Genomic DNA, 23,465 nt, shown 5'->3' with positions numbered 1-23,465 from the left:
AAGTTTACCAATTTGTACCGTCCTCTTCCACTCTCTACTATTTTAATATCCACTTTGCTTCAGCCAAAACTCGCTGAGTATGTTAGCCTTTGCCTTTGGTACTAGTGCCATGTTATCAAAACGAAATGGTTTGATTCCTTCAGGACCAAAACGATATAGCTGAACTGAGCCAACATGTGTATTAGTGCGTTTAGTCCCTTCTCCAAATGTGAAGCTAAACTCCTTGCATGCCTGTTTCCGCACAAACACCGATGCGTCTGCCGTTAGACCGTAGCCACAACCTGAATCTAACACCCAATCAGAAGATGTTATGTCAGCCATGTCTCTCTACATCAGCTCTGGGTACAACTTCCTTCCCGTGTTTATTATAGCTCTCGAGGCCGCTTCGATGTTTCCAGAAGCTTCCGTCACCTTTGCAGTATGCGCAGGGACACTTCCCTTCACAAAATCCTCGTAGTCATCCTCACCATCGCTCATGCCGCATGACGATAATAATGATGGCGGAGTGGGGGATACCGGAGGTGATGCCATCAGCTCATCCGTAAACATTTTGGCTTGTTCTGCCGTCAGTGTCGAACCGCCGTTTGATTGTGTGGCGTTCACCTTCGCGACAATAGTTAGCTTACTGATCGGCTGTAGTCGGCTGGGATCTCTTCTCGCTTAGCCTTAGCCTTCTTTGTGCCTTTCTTTTCCCCCTTCACATGAGCGACTCCCACTGAGTTGGATGGGATCGACTCTTTTCTCTTTCACAAATATCGAGTTGCGCATCAATCCTTGGATTCGATCCTTTGCCCTTTTGGGACAGTCGGCCTTGTAGTGAGATTCACCATCCCGGTTGTACCGACCATCACAGTAGTAGCACTCGCTCCCTGTCTTCTTCTTGGGCTCGTCTACTCGTCTCTTGCGCTTGCCCAACAGCTTGTTGGATGCCACATAGTTTACGGGAACCGTCTGGGCTTGCATATCGTCAATTTGGCCCCTGCGCTTATCCATGAAAGCATTGCGTAGCAACGCTTCGACCTTATCCAGATGGAACCCCTCGTTGCTGTAATCCACATGTTTCCCCCAGTTTTGGGCTGGGAACAGTGACATGACCTTCACGGCCGCATACTGGTTAGGTATCATCGTCACACCTTTCAGGTTCTCCCGTGACTGCCGATTAATGCGGTTTCGTGTCTCCTTTACACGAACAATGAGTTCTCCCACCGAAGCGAAATCCATCGCCAGTGCCTCATCAAATTACATAATCAGTGCAACCATTCCCTGGGCATTGGATTGTCCACAGTGAGCCTTAAGACGCTTCCATGCAACCAGCAAGTCCTCGTCGTTAAACAAAACTCTTAGCGACTCCAAATACCCTCGGGGTAAAGTCTGACTTGGCAAACTACGGATGTAGCTGTCCTGATCACTAAGCACCACCGTTTGCCAATCATAGTTGCGCTTCCTTTCAGGGCCTTCGTCGTACTCCATTGGACGGGGTACCTTACCAGTTATTCCTCGTACTTAAACGCTGGTTTTTCCTGACTTTTAAGCATCACTTCACGAGATAGTGCCATACTCTTTTGACGCACGCGACCGATGATAAGGTCCTTCCATACACCGAACTGCCGCACGTCTTTTGGAAAGACGAGCCTATTCAGTGTCTTGCGCTCACTGGGAATCAGGGCGTGCTCGCTCGTCTTGCGGGCCGTCTAGGCCTATTGGATCGTGAGGTCTTGAGTCTGCATCTGCGGGTGGACCGGCGGCCCTCTTCGTCCGATCTAGACGAGACCTTCCGCATGATCCGACGTATCGAGGCTCTGCTGCCACGTCCAGGATCGCATTCGGCGCACTCCCAGTCGCACGCGTATGGCGCGTACCCGACGTACTCGACGTATGGCTCCGGGGACCATTCGTGCGGGGCCCCTCCGGCGTACGGTCTCGACCGCAGCCTTGCTGCTCAGACCGAGGCTTGGGTCCCTGCTCCGACGCCCTCGTCGACGTCTGTGGCCGGCCCTTGCTTCAAGGAGTTGGACCAAGGTGGGTCTGCGAGGGTGCGGCGTCATTGACTTGGGCAGGTCGATGGTGTACGACGCACCATGCCTGGCCAGGACTGCGAACGGTCCAATAAGGCGGTGCTTCAGCTTGTCGCTGCCGACAGAGCTTATAGTGTCTAGCGGTAGGTTCCTCGTGGCTAATAACACTAATTCACCCATCTTAAATACACTTTAGTTTCCTCTTACATGTTTATCAGAGTATTCCTTCTGTCTGTCCTGGGCCGCTGCCATGGAATCGGGGACCCTGCTGATCACGGTTAGCTTGGTATCCACAAAGTATTCCACTTGTTTCCGCAGCGAAACCGGTCTCATATCTGAGACCTGGGAGGAAAGAACTTTCCGAGCCTCTCCCCCACTTAGAATAGAGAATGCAGTGTCTCCTCGAAGAGTGAGAGACACTCTGGGGTAACGGAAGCCGTTCAAGTAGAACGGCGTGAGCCCCGTGGACGCGTGCACCGCGTTGTTGAGCGCAAGCTCAACAACTGAAAGCTGCGCCGACTACGTACGTGGTGCTTTCGCACACACACTGCGCAGACTGTCCTCGAGCACTCGATTGACGCGCTCTGTCTGGCCGTCTGTCTGTGGATGGTCCGCAGTGGACATCTGCAGACGAGTTTAAAGTAAAGGAAACAGCGTTTTCCAAAAAGCAACCGTGAACCGCGAGTCTCGGTCCGAGACAATCGTCTTCGGGAGACCGTGATATTGGAACACGCCGTCGACGAACAACCTCGCGGTTTGTTCGCCTGTGACGGTAACGGGTACTGGAGCAAGATGGTACATCTTGCTCAGCCTACACCCGAGCATCAAAATCCCGGTATTGCCGTGTCCATCGGCGGGAAGCCCAAAAATGAAGTCAAGACTCATCGACTTCCAGCAGTCAGCCGGAATGGGCAGGCTTTGTAGTGGAGCCGAAGGGTGCCCTGCGGGTTTGACCCGCTGACATGTTTCACATGTCTTCACGTATCGGGCGACCCACTTGTACATGTGGGTCCACCAGAAGGCCTGAGAGACCGACAGGAAGGTCTTCGCGACCCAAGTGGCCGCTGAAGGGCGCGTCGTGCGCCTCCACAAGAATGTCGAGCTTCAGATCCTCGTCGTTGGGTACGACCACCCGTGAAGGTTCATTGGGCTCCACCCGGTAATAGAAGAGGCCATCCTTCAACTCATATCGGTGGAGCCGTGAGCGCTGTCGCGACGAGAGCCAGTCGGACTTCGCGCTCGCTCCTGCCACGATGAACTTGACGATAGGCGCGACAGTCTCATCGTCGTGATACGTCATGCGTATCCGATCATATAGATCCGCTGTCACCCGTGTGATGTGGTCCAACTCGTAGTCTGGACGCCGAGAGAGGGCGTCCGCAAGCACGTTGAGATTGCCCGGCTTGTACTCAAAGCGGAAGTTGTACTCCGCAAAGAAGGCCAGCCATCTCGCCATCCGTTGGGAGAAGTGAGGCAAAATTTTCGCCGTCCTGAAGGATGCGTGGTCTGTGTAGATCACAAAGGGCCGTGAGCCCAGATAATGAACCCGAAACTTCACAAGGGCATACTTCATTGCCAGGAGCTTCTTGTCGTGGACAGGGTAGTTCCGCTCGGCGGTTTTGAGCTGCCTGGACTGGAACGAGATGACTCGATCATGTCCATCCGGGTCGGTCTGCAGCAATGCTCAACCGATGCCATAATCGGAGGCATCGCACACAACACTTAACGGCTTCGTCTCGTCCGACAGGGCCAGGATAGGAGACTCTTGGAGACTGGCCTTGATGCTGTCAAAGGCATCCTGGTGCTCTTGCTCCCAGCGCCAGTCGGCGTCCTTCTGAAGGAGGCCCGACAAGGACTTAGCGAGGCCCGCGTACCCTGCGCTGTACTTGTGGAGGTAGTTGGCCAAACCCAACCACTTTCGAAGATCCTTCTGGAATCGGGGCATTGACCATGCTGCTATGGCCTTGACCTTGTCTGCGTCAACCCGAACGCCCACGTTGCTTACGAAGCAACCGAGAACCTTGATCTCTGGTGACGCGAAGACGACCTTGTCGATGTTGGCGTAGAGATTGTTCGCTCGCATCACGTCCAACACTCGACGGAGGTGCCCCAAATGCACCTCCATGGCCGTCTTGCCTCCCTCGGCACGGCTATGGAAGAAGATGTCGTCGAAGTACGTTGGACAAAGGCGCACAATGGCCTGAACAATTGTGTCACCAGGCGGTTGAATGTAGCCGAGGCGTAAGACAAGCCCTGCGGCATGAGGAGTCACTCCCAAAACATGCCGCTTGGAGTGCTCACCGCGGTGAGCGGGATGGCGCTCTCGCGCATCAGGATCTGGTAGTATCCATCTACCAAATCCAGCGCACTGTATAGTACGCTTCCGGCCATGTTGTTCACCAACACACCCTTTCGTGGGATTGGTGTTTGGGCCGGCACCGTCGCGTTGTTCAGCTTGTTATAAGCATGAACTAGACGCCACCTTCCGCTCGGCTTCCGAACGCAAAAAGTTGGCGTCGAGTGCGGGGACTTCGACTCCCGCACCATGCCTGCCTTCGCTTTCGCAGCGAAAAAGGCATCGATGACCTCGCATTGTTCGCGTGGAAGAGGCCATTGTCTCGTGACACAGTACGTTGTACCAGGCACGAGATCGATCTCATGCCGTACGCCTCGATCCGGTGGGAGTTGTGCCGGTGGGTGTTTGTTCATCCCGTCCGCATACTCCGTCACCAAAGGATACACCGGATCCTTGGAGTGCTTAAGGATCTCAGAACCCAAGCACGTCTGACGCTGCTTGTTCAGCACTTCCGGGACGTCCTCGTCCAATACAGAGGAGGATTTCAACTCTTTTCGAGTGGCCTTAGGTCTTATGAGCATCATCTCGGCAACCTTCCCAGCCTTGAGGTTGACCAGGAAAGACTCGACCGTCATTTCATTGAGGTTCAGTATCTCTGCAAACGCTGGCACGGTTCCAAGTGGACACCAGATGCCTTGACGGGCAAACCGGTCTCGCCATCGAGATTGTGATAGCACTCTTCCACCGGCCGTGTCGGAGGAGCCCGGGCCCTGGCCCCGAGTCGCTTGAAGCGACGTCGATCTGAACAAGGTTCAGATCCGACTCTCGGGGGCGGCGGCGTCGACGGCGACCGTGACGTAGAACTTCGCTACCCACGCCTGGGATGTCAGAGCGCCGACATCCGAGGCACCCGAGGCCTCGTGTGGTAACACACAGGAAGCGCACCCTGTGTCTTCCTCTTCTGTTATGGTCTGGGCGACCAGTGTGGTACTGTGTTACCCACACAGGAAGCGTGTCCGACGTCTTCCTCTTCAGTTAAGGTCTGGGCGACCGTGTGTGGAACTCTGTTATCCACCTCGTACACGCTATTACCAGCTTTCTTGACAGCTGCAGCTGTCTGCGGAACTATGTTACCCGCTTGTGGACCTAAGTTACCCACTTGACCAGCATCTCCTCTGGGCGACGCCACCATCGAAGCGTCCTCGAAGTCATCATATACGTCGACGACTCCCAAGCATCTGCTGGATGCTTCGCTACCCTGGCAACCCTTGAGGGCGCCGGGTCTTGACAGAGGTATGAACATGACTCACCAATGTTCTGTCGGGCTTTGCAGGGCGGCTGGCACATTACCTTGCCTCGTCAGTCGATCCAGGGCTCGTGCTTCTCGAGCCAGGGAATGCCCAGGATCATATCGTAGGGATCCATGTCGAGAACAGTAAACTGTTCTAGGCTGTCAAAGTCTTCAAGCTTGACGGCCAGATCCACTTGGACTTTGGGGACGGTGACGACCTTCCCGTCGGCCAGCCGCACTGACACCGTTCCGTTGCCCTTGCTTTCTTTACAAAGCATCAGCCAACTTGTTGCTTTTACGAGCAAGCGTCTGGCGGCGTTGGAAATTCTTCGACGCCTTAGAATCAATCAAGATTCTAAAGGGGTGACCGTATCCCCGTACACATCCATGTACTACGAGCAACCCGCAGCTGCTCTTCGCCGATTCGAGAGTGCGAAGACTCTCAGGGGCTAAGTCCCCGTGGTACGCGCCACCCGCGCTGCCCTAACGAAGACTTAGCTCTTCCTTAGTAAGGCGCCCGCCCCTACTTGTCTCCGGCGTTCCCCTGTCCCCGGGATCCGGGCTTCTGTCAGCGACCCTTGAGAACGGACTTGGGGAAAGTCCGCCTGCGGTGTCTCTCCGCGGGGCAGTCACGCTTGAAGTGGCCCAGCTTCCCGCTGCCGAAACAGCGAATGTCGTGCTGCTCGGTGGACCTGAGCTCCATGGGAACTGGTCCGTTGGGGTTTGCTCGACTAGGATTCGACAAAAAATTATCAGGCCATGCTGAGGCCGGCGTGCGCGCCTGGCGATGACTGTATTCTTCCTGAAGAGCCACTGCAATCACCTCTTTGAGGGTGCTTGACTGCACAGCTGAGTGCGCTGGGCCCACGCGAAGGCTGTCCATGAACACAGTCATCTTGACGTGTTCATTGAGTGGGTTTCCCACTAGGGACGCCGTGATCTCCCGTATCTCTTGGGCGTACTCATGCAGCTCGCGCCTTCCTTGCTTGCATAAAAGGAAGCGCGAACGCTGCCGGTACTCGTAGTTCGCCGGGAGGAACGCGGCTCGGAGCTGTTCGCACAGAGCCCAGGATGTGAAACATTCAGGCGATGTCGTCTCCCGCGTGTACACCCAACTCTTAGCACGACGGCTAAGGTCGGAGAGTGCAAAAGCAACACAAAGTTGCTCGGTCGAGATCAGAGCCGCGTCCATCGCGAGATCTACCTCTCGAACCCAGAAGTGAAGGCTCTCACCTTCCTTCCCTTCACTTAACCTTTAGCCGTATTGGCTTCGTGTGTGGCGGGTTTGTTTCTGCCGCCGGAGCCTGAAGGTTTTCCCGCATATGTGCGATGCGCCCTTGCTTGTAAGCGTCAAACGCATTGACGCGCTCGAGCTGCTCGGCCGGTGTCGACGCCACCAGGCTTTGTTGGGCCTCCATCCTGAAGATGCCAGCCATCTTCCGAACCGACTCGAACTGTGAGTCGTTCGGATGGGAGAAGTCGTTCCTATCCATGGCGACAAACTCCAGAGGTTCAGGTAGTCTATCCGCGTTGGCGTGGATTGACTACAAGTGCTACCAAGTGTGACGAGGTCACACAGCACCCTGCGCTAGAGGAAATTGGCTTCTGAGAGTATACACATTCTCAGTGAACAGTAGTTCACAGGTCCCTTTTGTCTAAGGGAGCGAAGTGACCAATTTTAGGTAAGTTGTAAGCTGAATGTATTTTAGATAGGCTAAGCTTGAGTTAAATTTACAAACTTTAAGTCACCTTTAGTAAAGCTATGTCATCAGCCAATGGTTGGCCTCTGACGACCCTGGTACTATGTACCATATATCCCGAATTGTTGATGTGTCACACTTCATGTAACTAGGGGTACACTTAGGGCTACGAACCCCGTTACACGGTTAGTCTGAGTGAGGGGGGGGTATCGACTGGTGTTGCTGGTGGGCGAATTTGGAGACCCCCAAAGGACTTGCACGTCACCCCCACCCCAAACCAGAGCACTTACCTAACCGTAAAGGTAGACCGGTTTTTACGAAACTAAACAGGAGCAAAACCCCACTACCGGTATTGTGACTCACACAATTTGTAAGTACCGGTAGTCTAAGTTTCGCTCGGCGGCATAATACTTGTTGCATTCTCACCTTAAGTACGGTTCCATGTGGAGTTCCGCGCAAATTTAGGTGGAATTGACAATACCGGTACAACCCACCTGAAAAACCCAAACCCAGAAAATAAAACTGATGTCGAGCAAAGCTGGAGACCCGCGCCGACCCGGTGATCTACATGCGTTTGTCCGCGAGAAGATCGACCCGGACGACGCCCCCGGCGACTGGTATGCCTTCTTCTCGCTCGTGCTGGGCTTCCTGGCCTTCACCATGAAGGTTTGTTTTCCACCTATATTTGGTTTACGTGTTCAGAGACAAGAAACGCTAAGGCCTCTACGTGTATACTTAGTGGAAGGAGCTAGCCTGGGGCTCGCTGCTGCTGTGCTTTGGCTCGTTCACGAACATGAAGTCGCAGGAAATGAACACGACGCAAGTGGCCATGTCCTTCTTTTTCTCCACTTCGGCCCTAGTGTCCGCCTACATGGGCGCCATGCGTCCGGGCATGCCCATGCCCATGCCGTCCGCCGACACCGTCGAAGCCCCGGTTTCTAATTAGAGTCAAGGGGAGAAAAGGAATCAAGTTCATCCAACAGAGTAAATACGAAATACGGCATCTACACGCTGTAAGAATGAAACCATTGGTAATGAATGGGCTTCAGATGGAGTCCTGCCTTGCTATTATTGTGATTTGTGGCATGCTGGACGCAACGACCCATTGTGGAAGCTATTTAGGACACTCGCTGACTGCAGCAGTTTGTTCTGGATAATGACAATTAGTCCTAATGAAGCATACCCCGCGAGTTTTGGAGAGGAAACAGCTCGAACGAAGGGGACACTCCGCGGCGGCTATCAGAATGACAGTCATGACGGCGCTGGTGTGTTTCCGCAGAAGTTGCTGAAGCGGCCACGGGGGCCACCGCCACCCCAAATGATACCTGCGGGATCGACTACACCGACAACACGAATCTTGCCACCTATTAGGCCAACAACTCCCAGCACACCTTCTGCGTCTTCTGCGATGACGCTGGAAGAAAAACAACAGCGACTAATGCACTCGTTCCTGCGCAACTTTCTCGCTATGGGAGAAAGTGGGCGCTTCCAGCAAGTGATTGATCTGCGTCAGCATGGGATTGACACGGGAATTACAGTCACAGACGCGACACTACAAGAAGTAGTGCTCACAGTGCCGAACCTACGTGGCCTTAACCTCTCTGGCTGCTCGCACATCACAGATGCCGGACTCTGGGCTGTGGCCAGACACTGCCAAGCACAGCTCGACACTGTTTATCTGGCTCAGTGTGACAAGGTGACAGAACTTGGGTTGCGTCTTCTTGCTCATAATTGCAGGCTTGTGCTGGTAGATCTCAGTGACTGCCCACAGCTCAATGACACCGCACTGCAGACACTAGCTGCAGGCTGCTGGATGATCGAGACGTTCATAATGAAGCGATGTCGAGGAGTGTCGGATGCCGGTGTCGTCAAAATCGCCCAATGTTGCAAAAATTTACGTCATCTGGATGTGTCCGAGTGCTCTCGACTCGGTGAGTACGGTGGCAAGGCGCTCCTTGAAATCGGGAAATGCTGCCCGAAGCTACTTGTGTTGGATCTATATGGTTGTCAGCACGTGCATGATTCGGGTGTCCGTGCAGTCGCTAAAGGCTGCCCGTTGCTGACCACACTCAGACTTACCGGCTGCCGAGACGTCAGCAGTAGCGCTATTCGCGCATTGGCGCATCAGTGCGCACAACTGGAGGTCTTATCACTTTCTGGTTGCATCAAGACGACGAATAGCGATCTCGAACTGCTGGCTACCAACTGCTCGCAACTGACGTGGCTCGACATCAGCGGCAGCCCGAATATTGACGCTCGTGGTGTGCGTGCACTGGCCCAAAACTGTACCTTCCTCACGTATTTGAGCTTAGCAGCATGCCAACGTGTGGGAGATGCTGCACTGAGCGAACTTACCAGCGCAGGAGCTGGAGGACTCGCAAAGTCTTTAGGGGGGCTATCACTCGCAGATTGCCCTCGAATCACGGAACATGGGGTCGACGCGTGTACTGCTTTCTGCTCCAACCTTATGACACTCAACCTCACGAACTGCAAGCAGATCGGCAGAAGGTTTTTACAAAGACTCATCACAAAGCTGGAGTTTGTGCAATGGGCCACTAGCTTCTTCGGGTACGAACCACTCCCAAATGCCGCCGAGCTTTGTCGCCAGCGCGATCTCCACTTGCTACAACTACGAAGTGCCATCAAAGTGCAATCGGCAATGCGCGGATGTCTTGTTCGGGGTGGGCTGTGGCAGGCAAAACTCAAGTTTGTAGAGCGAAGGATATTACCGAAGGTGCAAGCACGCGTACGTGGGGTTTTAGTGCGAAAGCACATCGCAGCGGGGAAGAGGCATCAGCTAGAAGACCACGCGACATGGGTAATTGGCCGTGTCTATCGCGGCTTGCAGGTTCGACGGATGTTAAAACACGCCAAGCGAGTTCGTCAAATCAGGGAACATGAAGACGAAGCTGCTCTTATTTTTCAGAAGATTTTTCGCGGTTATCGTGATCGCAAACTCGTAGCGAACATGCGATACGACGTCTACTGCGAGCAGCAGTTCCGATCTCGATTGTTGGCCATGCAGAGCTTGGCTGCCACGAAGTTGCAACGTGCTTACCGGGGACATCGTGGACGGTCCGATACCGCAATGCTACGCTCAATTAAACAAGCACAACGCCTTCAGCATGAGCGAGAAGTTCGTTCAGCAGCGTACCTTCAAAGAGTATATCGAGGTCACAAAGGCCGAATGATTCGAGCTCAACGACTTGCAGAGTTGCTCCTCGAGAAACAATGTCACCAGGGCGCCATCAAAATGCAAAAAGTATTCCGTGGTCACCAAGCGCGGCGGCACGCGGTAATTTTGCGAGCGGAAGCAAATCAACTGCGGATATATAACGCTGCTCTGACGATTCAGAGGTACTGGCGAGGCATTCGCGACAAACATTTGGCTGCGGTACTGACCGGATTAATCAAGCTGCGTGCCCGTGAGAACGAGGCTGCCCATTCAATTCAGGCCGCTTATCGTGTGCACGCCTCCCGAGGATTCATGAAGGCGATGAAGTTGGCTGTAGCGTCACAATTGAGACGAGTGAAAGCTGCAACCGATATTCAATGCTTGATACGAGGTCACCGTGGACGAGCTGAGGCGGAGCTGTGGCGAGAGTTACAGCGCTTCCGCCACCAAGCAAAGCCGCTGTTTGCGAAAGAATCACGCTTGCAGTCTCTGGCGGTTGATTTAAATGATAAAGTGGAGCAGCTACAGCGCAAAATTACTGTTAACGAAGCCGACGAGCGCTCATTGATGCTAGAAGTCGAGAAAACGCTTCAGATTAATTCGAAATATCACGACTCAAGCCGGATCACCGGCACACCGCAACGCTATCTAACGCAATACCTTCAAGTGCAGCTTGCAGACCAGCTACGAGCAAAGCGAACCGAAATCGCACTCGATGAGCAGGTATTCGAGACATTGACGACAAATATGAGTGACACTCAGAAGCAGTTGCGAGGCATTAGGCGACAACTCGAACCACTAACTCAGGGTGTCATCAAGAAAACTCGCGAAAATCGGGTGAAGCGACTTCAAGACAAGGTTCGTCATGAACGCCGCGCAGCAATCACAATTCAGAGGTTATTCCGGGGCTTTCGAGTAAGAGCCGCAGTACGAGAGGGTGGCAATTGCTGGATTCAAATGGTATCACCCGATAATGGCCGGCCCTATTTCTACAATGTGCTGACAGGTGCTACTCGCTGGCATCGCCCATTAGCAATGGACATCTTTAGAGATGAATTTGCAGAGCCCATGACTGGGTCTACTGAAGTACCAGCACCTGCAACCGAGAACGCTGTTCAATCTCACTGTAGTCGTCCTAGTTTTTCTGATCAACAAAGCACCAACGGAAACAAACAGGAGGCCTCTTCGTGCAACTGGTATGAAGCTTTTGATGACAAAATTCAAGCCCCGTACTACTTTAACAGCCAAACTAAGGAATACCAGTGGGATAAACCCGATACTATTGAAAATGCGTACTTCACCGACACTCAGGCATCTCGAAAACGACAGGATTGGCTCCAAGAACAGCTACATAACCGCGAAGGCTTGCTAGCAAGTACACAAGTCCGTTTACCTGTGTTAGGCCAGTGGGAACGACGTGTCGACCCATTCACCGAGTATATTATCTTCTACCATCCGCCGACAGGGATGATTAAAGCCTCGCTGTCACCCCGTAGTGTCCATGCATCGCTTGGGGATAAGACGATGAGCTTGCGCCGTTCAGCTCGCAGCACCGGAACCTCTCGATCGCTTCATTGGCAGTATCGATATGGATACGAATACGATGCTAACGGTAACCTTGTCACGAGTTCGAGATCTCAGCCACGACCTATTTGGACCGAGTACACCGATCCAGACAATGGCATGGCCTACTACTTCAACGCACTCACCAGCGACTACCGATGGGAAAAACCTGAAGATTTCGAGATCAGCTGCGACGCATTCGGCAGTGGACGAAGTGCAACTTCCTCCGCTCGTAAATGGTTCGAAATGGTCCACCAAAAGGTTAATGACGATGGTAGCAATTATCTCACACCTCAATCATCAAAGTCACGCACCCTTGGTAAGAAGTGGGTCGAGCATATCAATCCTGAGACTCAATACACATACTACTACAATGAGGTGACAGGGGAATCGAGATGGTCTCTATCACCTCGTAGCGCTCGAGACACTTCCGATACGGAAGATCAAATCTCTTTGGCTCTGTTTGCACAAGTGAAGCAGCTTCGTCAGTCTCCGGTGCCATATACGTCGCGGGACCAGCATATGAGCTGGTTAGAAGCAGCTATCATTGGGAAGGACTGGATAAAAGCTGAGGCGATCGTCCAGCAGATTTTCATTCGTGAGCAGAGCCAGGTAGTGACCGAGCGGAAGGCAAGAGAGGAAGAAGCGAAGTTATCAATGGTATCAAGCGGGGTGGTGGAGATTAAAACTCCTGATGACCTTGCTATATCTCCAAGCGCTTGGATCGACTATCGAGACCAAAGTAGTGGTGCCACGTACTACTACAACCGAGAAACAGGAGAAACAAGCTGGAGCAAACCGGCAATAGCGTTCGATACTGCTTTCACAAGTCAATGGCAAGAGAGGCAGGACAGTAATTGTACAACATACTACTACGACCTCATGACTGGCGATACGGCATGGTCAAAGCCAACATGACAACGATTGCTTTATTCGCTACTACAGCTACTCAGAAATCCTAGTGAGTATCGCCTTGGTAACTTAATCCAGTCCACCCACACAAACCATTTTCGTTTCCTGGTACTCTTCCAGGCCCATAAATGAACCCTCACGTCCAAGCCCAGATTGCTTCACACCGCCGAACGGAGCTTGCACGTTCGAGATGACACCCGTGTTGACTCCGATCATACCGCAATCCAAAGCGGCAGCAACACGCCAAGTGCGAGACAGATTCTGCGAGAAAAAGTAGCCTGCGAGGCCAGCCTCCGTTCCGTTGGCCATCTTGATTACCTCCTCCTCCGTAGAGAACTTGAATAGCGGGACAACAGGCCCGAAAATTTCCTCGCTCCACACACGCATCGTGTTATCGACGTGGGCCAGCACAGTTGCCTCGAAGAAATTGCGTCCGATGTCACTGGGCTTACCACCAACAAGAGCCGTTGCCCCGTTCGTGACCGCATCTTCCACCAGCTCCGACGTCTTCAGGAAGGCGTTGGGGCCAATCAGTGGGCCGAGCTTCACGCCTTCCTCCCGAGGTGGGCCCATCTTGAGCTTCTTGACACGCTCTACGAGTTTGGCTGCGAATTCGTCGTAGATGTTAACGTGAATGAAGATGCGGTTGCTGCACACGCACGTCTGGCCGGTGTTGCGGAACTTGGAGTCCATCAGTCCATCCAGTGCCTTGTCAATGTCGGCGTCTTCGAACACAATGAACGGGGCATTGCCTCCAAGCTCGAGCGACACGCGCTTGACAGTCTCGGCTGACTGCTCCATCAGCAGCTTGCCGACACGTGTGGAGCCTGTGAATGAAATCTTGCGGATGTCGTGGCTACTGGTCAGAGCCCCACCGACCTCGGCCGCCTTGCCATTGGGAGACGGCACCACGTTGATGACACCAGCCGGAATACCGACGTCTTCGGCCAACTTGGCCAGTGCCAAGGCGGACAGCGGCGTCTCAGCCGCTGGCTTCACCACGGCTGTGCAACCGGCCGCCAGACATGGGCCTAGCTTACGAGTGATCATGGCGAGCGGGAAATTCCAAGGCGTGATGATGCCGCATACGCCCACGGGTTCTTTAATGGCCATGATCTTGTGGTCAGGTGCTGACGAGGAGGGCAAAAAACCGCTCGAGTGCATAATCTCGTGCGCGTAGAAGTCGATGAAGCCGGCAGCGTAAGCCACTTCTCCCTTGGCTTCAGGTAGTGGTTTGCCGCTCTCAACGGAGGCGATGACAGCCAGGTCCTCCGTGCTGGCCACGATGGCCGCATGCCATTTCTTGAGCAGCACGGAGCGGGACGCTGGCGTGGTTTTGCGCCATTTCTTCTGAGCTGCCAGTGCGGCTGCAATGGCTTCGTTGGTCTCGACGCGGCCCATGTTGGCGACACGCGCAATCTCCGTGTTGGTGGAAGGATCGATCACTGCGAAGTGCTTGTTGGAGTGAGCCTCGACCCATTTGCCATTGATCAGTCCCCCGGACTGGATAAGCTCCTTGTTGTGCACCTCCGAGTGGAAGAAGCGTCGTGAAGCGGTCGGCAGGACAGAACGGTGGATCTTGGAAGACATCATCACGAAAAGACGCTGCACTTTAGTTTTGTTCAGCAAATTAGGAACTGAGACCTGTAGCGAAGGATGTTGACTCAAGCAAAGAAAGAGAAATGTGCGAGCGTACGCACCAAAATGGGACACTCTTTGGGGTTTTGCTGTCTGCAGCAGCTTAATAAAACCAATATTAACGTCTATTATAAGCAGTAGATAATTTCTACTATTTCGTGCTCATATTATGAGCACGAAACTTGTTGGCGGACAACGGACTGTACGATTACCGTGGCGCCATTTGATTGGAACACCTATGGAATAGTAGCCCCGGCCTGTATGAATTGTATTGTGATGTCAGTGTACATGTAGCTGGGCGGCCATTTTATTTACAATTTTGAAAAAACGATAAATAACAAATTAGACTCCAAACTCTAAGATCAGAAGCTGACAGCTAATAATACGCATCGGGAAAAGCGTGTACACTTGCGTCCGCTCGCCCAATGGTGTCTAATAGACATTGGTGGCGGGCGGGCGGGTCCATTATTATTTTGAAAAAGAAAAAAATATTAAGACACAGTAACAGCTAAAAAGTCAATGTGCGAGCGTACAGTACATCATAAATTGGGTAAGATTTGAGTGTTGACCATGGAGCCTGAAAATTCGGCTCCCTTTTCAAGTGGGCAATTTAAACTAATTTTCTTGGTAGTGCTACGAGTAGAACCCAATAGGGATTAATTCGAGTAGATGTGCGCACACCAATAGTAGGTATTGATTCGATACAAATTTCAAATGAGAAGGTTTTATTTTTCTACCAATTTGTATAAACTTCACAGGTTTCACTCCAAGGCATGGGTATAAACTTATAGAAACTTGGTGTACGAAAGAAAATATTGCTTACTTTACAAATGCTTGGAGATGTTTTTTTAGAAAATTTACTTTTTCAGTTTTTCATACATGGTAGGTGTTGTGCTAGAATATCAGATCTTAATAACTATAAAGAGGTCTGTAAACAAAGCTGTCGAGGCCCACAGCGGTATTATCCGTCCACCTCTAGCCCTTGTTCAGTAGAAGCTGCAGTGGTTTCAATGCCTTGCTGCTGCCACTTGACGCAGCATCGAGACGCTGAGGATCCTGGACATGGTGATTTTGGAGCTCTCGGTATTTTTCGCGAAATGATAAGTCCGCTCGTATGTGTCGTTAGGCCGTATCGGGCCAGCCGCCGCGGGCGTCACTAGTGGTGGACTCGACCGGCCCAAAACTCCCCCAAGCGAGATAAGTAAATAAGTGGACGATAAGTAGACGAGCAGAAGAGTAGAGGTTCATGTAAGTAGAGCAAAGATAACCGCAGCAGCTCACTTGACGCCGCGGCGACGAAATATAGTGCCCTCGGGCGGTGGTCGTCGCAGCTGGTGAGCTCGCTGAGAAATTGTGGTTGTGGGCTTTTGAAAGAAACAATCTTTCCGGTGATAGAAAATGATAACCTCACTCAAATCGTATTGCCTTTCTTAAACAGATTTACAAATTCTGGATGTGCTGGAGTTTAGTGTGGTAATGTATCTATGATTGTCAGAGCAGATACGGTAAAATTCAACCGATTTACAAGTGATCGAGTCTAGTTTTAAAAATAAGGTGTTGAAATCTGGAAAATGTAGAGCAGCAAGAAGAAAAAAAACACTCAGGACAACAAATCCCTCCCGGCTGATTGGAAATGACTACGAATGTGTAAGTTTTCATTAAAAGTAGTGCGTTTAAGAGAACGAAAGACCCCGCTGATGGTAAGGGAGCTGGTGCGAGGCCTTTGGCTTTCCAGGGTTACTAGCGCTGCGCAGCAGCACTACCAGCCCAACCCTCTAGTTTTTAATAAGACTAAATTCCAATAGGTGACTCGATTCGAAAATAGAGGTCTTTAAAAGAAACCACAATTCTGCTTTTGTCGGTTTGTCAAGACCTAAACGCTGAAAATCATACGGTAAACCGCAAATTTGAAAGGAAATTACGTTTTGTGGATTACATTTTACGCTTCTGTGAAAGAGCTAAATAAAAATTTCTGTCTTGTAAAACTGAGCGGGAGAGATCATACACCGACAGGCAAAAGGCACGCAGTTGAATGGCACAGCAAACTTCTTCTTACAACTCCAACGAGGTCCCTGGCAATCAGTAAAGGCTACATATCATGAACCTACAGTTTTCTGATTCTGACTTCGCTCACTACATCCGGAACCTCACGAAAGGCGTACCACGACAACAAAAAATGCCTTTCTTCTCCGGCGCTGGCAGCATGCTATTGGGATTGGATGCTTTAATGAAGCCGTCATACTCCGAGCGTATTTGGAGTCAGTCATTCCCGATGACGTTGAAAAGCCTCCCTGCGTGCCGTTCAACTTCAACGCGTTGTCATCAGAAGACTGTATGCAGAAATTTCGCTTTTCAAAGGACCAGCTTATTACTTTGGTGATCGCTATAAGCTCGAGGGCATTAGCACCACTGAAGGAACAGCAGCAACTGGAATTGAAGCTTTGTGTGTGATGTTGTACAAACTAGCAATTCCGACGCGTTGGGTGGATATGAGTTCTTGGCGGACGATCGGATAGTGGTCTGTCGAATATCTTCATGTGCATGAGTAATTACTTGGACACAAAGTACACTGAGTTAATCGCATTTAGCCGTGAATATGCAGTCATGCATTTGGAGGGGTATGCAGAGGCCGTTTTCAAAAAAGGCGCACATTTTTCGAACGTGTGGAGTTTTATTGATGGAACTGCCCGGGGTATCTGCAGGCCAGGTCCCCGCAACATCGATTGAGACGGCTTTCACATGAGTCAACAAGCAGTGTATAATGGTCACCGCAGAAGCACACCCTAAAATTCCAGACGTTGACCACGCCTGACGGATAAATTTCTCATCTTTATGGCCCCTTTCCCCGTAGAATCACGACATAACTTTATATCGCCACTCAAAGCTCTCTGAGAAGATTCGCAGCGGTGAAAGATTTCTTAATTATCGGATATTTGAAGAACATGCTTATGGACATGACGATGTACTGTGCTGTCCGTTTGGAGGGGCTACTCTCACTGCTGACGAGCAATTAGTCAACGCCAGCATGACTAAGGTACGTGCAGCAGGGCTGCCGTAGCTTTCGCGTCAGAGGAAGATGTTCGACTCAAAAAGTCCCTAATACTAAGGTTCTTACCCAAAGGAGCTTACAGCCCAAGACCAGGCTCAAAGTTAATACCTTAACTTTTATGCTTCAAAACCAGAGGTGTTTTATTTACTATTATAACGGCCAAGCCACCTAGGAGAAACTGTATCTGTTTAACTATCTAGCATAGTTAAACCTAATCAAATGCATAACGTGTGGCTTTCGGCCAACGTACTGAGAGACCTTGTTAATTTTCCAACTTATGTACTGAGAGTTTGTTTTCAACTCTACGGGTACTTCGTACCCCTGTGTGTTCCACACCATGTAACCCCGTTACACCACTGATCCTCCACGGGTGGTCGTACCCAACAACGAGGATCTGAAGTTCGACATCCTCGCGGAGGCGCATGACGCGCCCTCCAGCGGCCACTTGGGCCGCGAGAAGACCTTTCTGTCGGTCTCTCAGTCCTTCTGGTGGACCCACATGTACAAGTGGGTCGCCCGGTACGTCAAGACATGTGAAACATGTCAGCGGGTCAAACCCGCAAAGCACTCTTCGGCTCCACTACAGAGCCTGCCCGTACCGGCTGATTGTTGGAAGTCGATGAGTCTTGACTTCATCTTTGGGCTCTTCGGGGCTGAGCCCCGTTGCCCTCTACCTCCTCGAGGTACAACAGAACTCAGTTCTTCCCCAGTAGGCCGCCCCGCGCCTACTGGAAATGCCGTTTCCCGGCGATGACCCGTAGTGTTGGCTCGCCGGAGCCACGCGCTTCTTGCGCAGAGGGCAATATGCCCTCAAGTGCTTAGTGCTATTGCACACAAAGCATCGGCGGATGCCGGCACGCTGCTCCGCAGCGAGAAGCTCCGCTTCTTCATCTTCAGCATAGCTGAGGTCCATCGGCTCTGGACCGCTCGAAGAGCTTGCGCTCCAACCAGGTCGAGCCGACCTGACGTTGTGCTCGGCATTCAATGCCACATCCACCGTCTCTTCGAAAAAAACTAGGGTGTACACGGAACACTTCCGTTCGAGCTGCGCTCACGCGAAGTCCCTCCATGAACACGGTCACACTGACCAGTTCTGGAAGAGGGTCCGCCGCCATTCCGGCGATAAGAGTTCTCAACTCTTGGACATAGTCCAATAACTCTTTCTTACCCTGGCGGGTAGCAAGGAACTTCGACCGGACACGGTACGCCTGATTAGGCGGCGCGAACACGCGCGAAAGCTGTTGCTTCAGCTGATCCCAAGTGGGAAATGCAGCGTCAACAGACGTGCCGCACGTTAGTGCCCATTCGCGAGCGCGACCTCCAAGCCTGGAGATAGCCAGCGCCACGCGCTGATGCTCAGACTGGAGCAGGGCCGATCCCATGGCCATCTCGACCTCACGTGTCCAGAGAAGGAGATTCTCTCCACCCTTCACCTCGAAGGTTTTTACGCTCAGCATGAGCGGTTTCAGTCTCATAGACTCTTTACGCGTCATCGACGCCGCCGCCGTTGCGGCGCTCATCTTCTCTTGGACGTGCTCCAAGAGCGCGTTATCGTAGCGGGAGAATGATTCCAGCCTGGAGGCGACCGCCTCTGGACCTTGCGATGCAAGATGAGCCACGCCCTCCGGGCCAAGCAAGGACATAAGCTTAGTAAGCGCGCCCTGCTGTGCCGGGGGCAAATTCGCGAACATGGGGTGTTCCATCCTCGCAGAGGATATACTCAACCGACTCAGGAGCGGGATTGACTACAAGTGCTACCAAGTGCAGCGGGGCTGCCATAGCTTTAGCGTCAGAGGAAGATGTTCGACTCAAAAAGTCCCTAATACTAAGGTTCTTACCCAAAGGAGCTTACAGCCCAAGACCAGGCTCAAAGTTAATACCTTAACTTTTATGCTTCAAAACCAGAGGTGTTTTATTTACTATTATAACGGCCAAGCCACCTAGGAGAAACTGTATCTGTTTAACTATCTAGCATAGTTAAACCTAATCAAATGCATAACGTGTGGCTTTCAGCCAACGTACTGAGAGACCTTGTTAATTTTCCAACTTATGTACTGAGAGTTTGTTTTCAACTCTACGGGTACTTCGTACCCCTGTGTGTTCCACACCATGTAACCCCGCTATAGTTCGTATGGTCTTACGGCCAAGTTTGTAACTATTGATCCGCTCTTGACATCAAGCGGAAGGCTCGAATAAGGACACAGCCAATCGGTCAAATGTATCGAGTCGGTGTGTTTCTGACAAACTATATAACATTTTAAGGGGAGGAAACACTGTAAGTGACTATTTCGGAGTTAATCCACCTAGCTTAGAAGAGTACTTGCAATAATGTTTTTAAAATAATCAGCTGTTAATAACATAGATTGGATACGCACTGCAAGTAAATTTAATATAAGGCCAATATTCCTTTGTGAAGTACCGAAGCACTTTGAACATCTTACTTCTTGCTCAAAGCATCGCTAAAAAGCTTTGCGCATTGCAAGATCAGCTCGCGGTTCTGTTTCTCCGTTTCCAAGCTCGATTTCTCCTTAGATCGCTGTAGGGCCATTCGATCATCGTGCTGTTGCTTCTGCCACTTCATTTTTGCTTCAAACTGCAAATTATGCATCTCGGCAGCTTCCTTAGATCGCTTTTCTAAGCGTTCAATTTCAGCCACAAATGCGTTCATTCTCTTTTTGCCAGTGTTCTTTGCTGGAGTAGACGTTGTGGGTGTGGAGGACGTGGATATGGAGGTTGCTTTTGCGGGCGTAGACGTCGCAGATAGGGAGGCACTCGTGTTTGAAACGATGTCGCTGCCAGACACAAGAAATACCGTGTCATCGCTGACCCCCGAGCGCTCAGCTCTGCGTCTGTTGCTCTGCGCGATAATTTCCGAAGCGCAAATATCCAGGCATGCTTATTTCGCTTTTTTCGTTGCCGATACAGCAGCTCGCTTCTCAAAATATTCTTTTTCTAAAAGCCCATATTCATTTATTAGTCCTGGAAAGTTTCGTACTCACTCAATTCATTGGCATCGTCTAGCGATTCTTGAATACCGCTACCGATGGCGGATCTAAGCTCTTCCTTCTTCCAGTTCTTCCTGAGTGTGCGGAGGCGGTCTTGAACCTGCTTGGTGCTGCGTTGCTCGGCGAGGCCCTCTGCTTCCGAGACCCGCCTGGCAACAAGCTCCCAAGCGTTGCCAGTTTGACCATACTTGGCGCTGTATGGCTTAACTTCCTTGAGGACCTTCATCAACACTTTGTTGGTCTTCTCCTCGAACCAAAACACACTAATATGAACCTTTTCCTGCTAAATTCTTACTATTGTAAACTAAAATCAGACTACCAGCAATGAACAGCCTCTCGGTTCTCCTAAAATAGTTGTTGAAACTCACACTGTCGAACTGGTGACAAAGCCATATGTCCAACAAAGTGGGTTAACCTTAAAACCTCTAATACAGTAGCTTCAAAACGTAACTACCGAATTATCTATGTTATCAAAAAGATGAAAGGGTATCGTGCATTAGACTAACGTTAGATATCTACAGTACTGCCCCGGCTCGGTATCAATCTGCCAAGGTTAGTACCGTAAAAAAAGTATATTTCTACTCCATTTACTTAACTACTTGACGAAAAGCGTCGTCAAAAACATCGTCTAAGCTGAACGCTCCGACTGCTCTGTCTAGATTTCCTGCCCTCATTAGTTTGCCAGTAGTATCACCAGTGCTCTCTTGATCTTCGTTGCTAGTAGCGTCTACGTCTGTGGGTTTCACCACGGCGATCCATTAATCCGCACTTTTCGTTGTAAAGCTGTTCTGGCTTCGGCGCCAGTCCATAATCAGCGTAAGACGACTAATAAACGCCGCCTCAGGAAGTTCAGGGTAAAATATTGATTATATTGTAAGGTGTTGTAGGAACTGTATCTTGTATACTGCGGCGAAAGACGACACCGTGTTCGTCTTCACCTTCCGATGGCTCGGGTGGTGCCGACGCCATTTTCAGCAACCTCGCTTCAACGGCCTTACTACCGTGATTGCCTACAAAAACTTGCAACGGAGGGCCAAGTATTGACGTCCAACCCCCTCCAGCGTGCCGGCTGCGCTACTTGTATGTACGCCCACTTTGGCATGCAAATTGGTGTGGGTGTGGCACGGGTGATACTGACGCTACCTTCAGCAACCTCGATTCAATGACCTTGTCTTCTGCCATGATTGCCTACAACAATTTGCAACGGAGGGACAAGCATTGACGTCCAGCCCCCTCCAGCGCGCCGGCTGCGCTACTGGTATGTACGCCCACTTTGGCATGCAAATTGGTGTGGGTGTGGCACGGGTGATACTGACGCTATCATTATCAACCTCCCTTCAATTGTCTTGCCTACCGGTGTGCTCCACTACCGGTACCAGCAGCGGTGGGCCCTAGCAGTGACGTCCAACCACCTCCAACGCGACGGCTGCACTACTTGTATGTACACCCTCTTTGGTATGCGAATGGTTGTGGATGTGGCGCCGGTAGTGGCGACGCCACCGTCAACAGACTAACTTTAATGGCCGTGTTTGGGCTAAAACGATTTCTGCAGTGGGCTATATGCGCACCGCTGCAGCGTTAGTATGTGATAAGATGTTTACATTGGCATTGGGGGTGGGGTGCCAAAACAAGATATTTATAATGTAGCTAATATCGTGCAGTCATTTTCGTGTACCAGTACGCGTTGTAAAACTTGGATAACCATGAAATGCTTGTTGGAACGACCCGACGAAGTTGGCAAGTACTGTACAACAAGTTCTGCGTGTACAGCCGTTGCGATGACGCCAGCACAACTTGCTCATGGTGATGATGTGAACCAATCTTGGCGCGTCGGTAACGAAAGCGTCAAGTGCGTCGCTAGTCGACGGGACGAAAACGAGATTGTTAGCAAATGCAATCGTGCTTGATCGCAAAGCTGCGCAAGTGGCTTTGTTTATGTTTCGGATGTCGCCTTTGTGCACGACAACCTTGCGAACCCTTGAGTGTTTTGGTGTTGCCTGAGCAATAGTCGTCTTTGACAGCACCACAAATTGTTTCTGGATTCCAATTTCAATCGACATGCCAACCGGTGTCTCAGCTGCGACTTGAGCGACTTCGTTGCCGATGCTGGACCTAATGTCGGCAAAAACGTCGGTTACTTTAAGCGGTGGCAATGCAGTCAGTAGTGCCGTCACGCCACTAGCCGTAATCTCTCCACAGAGCCAATCGAGAGAGTAGTGCGACGATCGCAGCTCATGACGGGAAACTGATTAAAATATCTTTTTTACAGCACAGTGTGCATATTCATGGTTTTTATCGACAGAGACGTTCGACAAGCTACTGAGCGCGATGCCGAAGTGCCCGTGAAGAACTTGGAAAATCGGTCCAAGTTGGCCCGTGCGTCCCTTTTAACGTCTTTAGTCGGAGCATCAGCTGGTGCTATTTTTTTCAGTGGCCAACATCTTCCACACACGTTTCCAAATTATCTTGTGGCCTTCGCATATCTGCTGCTTCGCTAGATGGAAAAGGATTCGGTCCCCCCCGCATCCGAAAAGTCAGCCATCTTATTTGATTGCCGCCAAATCGAGACGGAGCTAATACAATGGAAAGACTTTTGGCCCCCTTCTAAAACCGAATCCATAACGGGTACTGGCTAGTTTTTCTTATAGCCAGCTAATAGGAGCTGACGTTGAAGCTGGATTGAAGTGACCAACCCATCGTAGATCGTCGCTTCAAACAAGCGCCAAATCGTGAAACCAAGGTTTTTTTTCCTCCGGGTTCGCTTCAAGCTTTTCGCCACTTAAAACATCGGAATCAAGGAAAAAAGGAGTTGTGATTGGTT

General features: G+C 51.2%; 4 protein-coding genes across 4 annotated transcripts; 2 read left to right on the top strand and 2 right to left on the bottom strand.

Moving 5' to 3' along the window:
* Positions 1–847: 847 nt before the first annotated feature.
* Positions 848–1,470, bottom strand: PITG_01552 (uncharacterized protein; the record flags this gene model as incomplete). The annotated part of the gene is made up of 3 exons (XM_002908152.1): positions 848–869; positions 1,013–1,230; positions 1,339–1,470. The coding sequence occupies 3 exons, from the start codon at positions 1,468–1,470 to the stop codon at positions 848–850; spliced, it is 372 nt and encodes a 123-aa protein (XP_002908198.1).
* A 6,350-nt stretch (positions 1,471–7,820) lies between these two features.
* Positions 7,821–8,370, top strand: PITG_01551 (uncharacterized protein; the record flags this gene model as incomplete). The annotated part of the gene is made up of 2 exons (XM_002908151.1): positions 7,821–7,968; positions 8,042–8,370. The coding sequence occupies 2 exons, from the start codon at positions 7,828–7,830 to the stop codon at positions 8,246–8,248; spliced, it is 348 nt and encodes a 115-aa protein (XP_002908197.1).
* Positions 8,371–8,710: 340 nt separating this feature from the next.
* On the top strand, positions 8,711–12,958 carry PITG_01550 (uncharacterized protein; the record flags this gene model as incomplete). The annotated part of the gene is made up of 4 exons (XM_002908150.1): positions 8,711–11,563; positions 11,999–12,690; positions 12,787–12,795; positions 12,871–12,958. The coding sequence occupies 4 exons, from the start codon at positions 8,711–8,713 to the stop codon at positions 12,956–12,958; spliced, it is 3,642 nt and encodes a 1,213-aa protein (XP_002908196.1).
* PITG_01549 (succinate semialdehyde dehydrogenase, mitochondrial precursor) lies at positions 12,956–14,576 on the bottom strand (the record flags this gene model as incomplete). Its single annotated transcript, XM_002908149.1, has 1 exon — positions 12,956–14,576. The coding sequence occupies one exon, from the start codon at positions 14,543–14,545 to the stop codon at positions 13,022–13,024; it is 1,524 nt and encodes a 507-aa protein (XP_002908195.1).
* Between the last annotated feature and the right edge of the window lie 8,889 nt (positions 14,577–23,465).

The sequence above is a fragment of the Phytophthora infestans genome, genomic scaffold (genome assembly GCF_000142945.1).
Source record: "Phytophthora infestans T30-4 supercont1.2 genomic scaffold, whole genome shotgun sequence".
Taxonomy (NCBI): Eukaryota; Oomycota; class Peronosporomycetes; order Peronosporales; family Peronosporaceae; genus Phytophthora; species Phytophthora infestans.
Note: the sequence above shows the minus strand (reverse complement) of the source record. Positions and strands in the feature narration are given on the sequence as shown.